This window comes from Anastrepha obliqua, unplaced genomic scaffold (genome assembly GCF_027943255.1).
Source record: "Anastrepha obliqua isolate idAnaObli1 unplaced genomic scaffold, idAnaObli1_1.0 ptg000009l, whole genome shotgun sequence".
NCBI lineage: Eukaryota > Metazoa > Arthropoda > Insecta > Diptera > Tephritidae > Anastrepha > Anastrepha obliqua.
Window position 1 is genome coordinate 2,142,153 of NW_026562178.1, and position 2,541 is coordinate 2,144,693.

General features: G+C 34.2%; 1 protein-coding gene across 1 annotated transcript; it reads left to right on the forward strand.

The window, feature by feature from the left end:
* The first annotated feature begins 222 nt into the window (after positions 1 to 222).
* LOC129251240 (tigger transposable element-derived protein 4-like) lies at positions 223 to 1,351 on the forward strand. The gene is made up of 3 exons (XM_054890593.1): positions 223 to 431; positions 491 to 915; positions 971 to 1,351. The coding sequence occupies exons 1-3, from the start codon at positions 301 to 303 to the stop codon at positions 988 to 990; spliced, it is 576 nt and encodes a 191-aa protein (XP_054746568.1). The 5' UTR covers positions 223 to 300; the 3' UTR covers positions 991 to 1,351.
* Positions 1,352 to 2,541: the final 1,190 nt, after the last annotated feature.

A 2,541-nucleotide genomic window follows, 5' to 3' on the forward strand; every position in this document is an offset into this window, starting at 1 on the left:
TAACCGGACAGCTCCAATAACCGGACAAATTTTGGGCACACAGGTTTTTCATTCATTTTTTCATACAAATATCATCCTAATAAACGGACACTCTAATAACCGGACGCGGACAAAGTATTTCAAACCATTTTCATAAAAAAATTTCTCATAAACGGACAAAATTCAAAAATATCACAAGCAAGCTTAGTTGTTCATTATTAAAATGAAACAGGTGATTCCCCTTTTAACATGTATGCACACATTCAAGTCCTGTGTTTTAAATTAAGAGTAGTTTTCCATTCAGTTTGTTAAGTCAGTTGCATGCGAATGGTTGCGTTCAAAGTTCGTAATAATATGGCGCCGAAAAAGAAGGTACTTTCTATTAAAGAAAAAATGGAAATTATTAATGTTTTCGAAAAAGATAAATTATCAGTACGTGGAATTACAAAAAGGTAAAGTATAGTCAGCCCAAAAATTTAATGGTAGGTACACGTTTCTTTTGCTTTGAAAGGTTCAATATTGGCAAAACACTAGCGCCTGAAATCAATAAAAATAGAGAAAAAATTCGTTCTAAATGGGAGTCTGGAGTTAATGTTCATCAAAAGCGAAGCTTTCTTAAAGAAGGCGGCTCTGAAATAGGCAAGATGTGTTTTAATTGGTTCGCTAAGGCTAGAATTCAAAACATTCCGATTTCTGGTCCCATTTTGAAAGCAAAGGCAATGGAAATTGCAGGCAAACTGGGTGTACCAAATTTGAATGCTTCAGATGGATGGTTAAACAAATGGCGAATAAGGAATAATGTTGCTTTCAAATGCGTATCTGGTGAAGCTGCAGATGTACACCAGGATGGTGTCGAACAGTTTAGGACAAAACTGCCATCTCTGTTGACCGGTTACAAGCCTGAAGACGTTCACAACGCAGACGAAAGTGGGCTTTTTTTTCGTGCCTTACCTGACAAAACCCTCGCTCTTAAATCCGAAAAATGCGTGGGCGGTACACTATCAAAGGTAAGACTCACAATTTTGTTCTGTGCTAACATGGCTGGAGATAAGGAGCTGGTTTTGGTTATAGGTAAAGCAGCCCGTCCTCGATCTTTTAAACATGTTCCAATCGCAAAACTGCTAGTAGATTGGAAGTCTAATAAAAAAGCATGGATGACTCGAGAAGTAATGAGTGAATAGCTGCACCAGTGCAATCGAAGAATGAAAGCCCACAATCGAAAAATTATCTTGTTTTTAGATAACGCGGCTTCTCACCCAAAGGAATTAAACTTAACCAACATAAAAATTATTTTCTTGCCGCCAAATACAACGGCGGTTAGCCAACCCCTTGATCAAGGTATAATCCAAAATTTAAAAACTTTGTATAGAAGCTTAGTTTTAAAACACTAGTATTGAAATGTAAAGACTTGTACAATGTACTTAATCGATATATGTACATATATGTATTTATATGTAATACTAAAGTATGCAAATATTCTTTACTTCCAAAAATTTCTTAAATAAAATATGTACAATACAATTTATATGTGTGGTATATATTTTGTGACTTCATCTCTTATAAGCGGACATCTCCCATAGCCGGACAAAAGCACTGCGACGGTGAGTGTCCGGTTATAAGGAATTTCACTGTATTTAATAAAGATGCAATTGAACTTAGTTGTACCATATATGTAAATACGTTTCTTTGAAGTTTTCCTTTATTTATTTTAAAGTTTTATACTATCTAGAAAATGCATACATACAAATGTATGTATATTATTATTCCCTGTAATAAAATGTAAATTGAAAAAAATTTGGTTTGCCAAAGGAACAAATAAATGCATATTCAAATGTAAATATATATGTCGATATACCAAAACACTTTTATGCTATGAATTAATTTCGACTCAAAAAATTAGTAAAAATTTTCATTAAATTTGTGTAGTTTTAAATTTACTAAAACGCACATACCAAGGTCGTTTTATAATGTATTTTTTTAAATTAAATCAAAATATTAAAGTTACTTTGATTTGAAATGTTGGCGCATATATCAATCATTTTTTCTTCATCACCTTTGTTTGAAAATACAAATTGAATAAATTTTCGTTTATCAAGGGAACATAAAAATGCACAAGCAAATACTTTGCAAAATGCCGTCGGCTATTCGTCAATTTGATTTCCTACAGAAGCCAAAAACTGTGCAGGGCCAATATGCTAAAGGAGAAATCGCTGTAAAACATCTCTGTTAAAAGTTTCACCACACCCCGGCGGCGGTTAGACTTCATTTTTGACAATTCACACTATTCGTAGCTCGTGAGAATTCTCTATATTTAACGTTCTCTGCCTTTTCATTGATTTCACTCGTTCTTGCTGTGATTGCTGAGTAGCTTATTGGGAAGGGCTCATTTGTTATTGTTTGCTTTCTGTAGATATTAAATGCTTCAGGCAAAGGGCATTTATTGTTTATTTTAATACGTAATATATCTTTTTGCTGCTGAAATTTTTCGCATTGTGGAGAGGAGGGATGTTCCTCGGCGCAATTGGCGCATTTAACACGTGAACAGTTTTGTGGGGGGCGTGG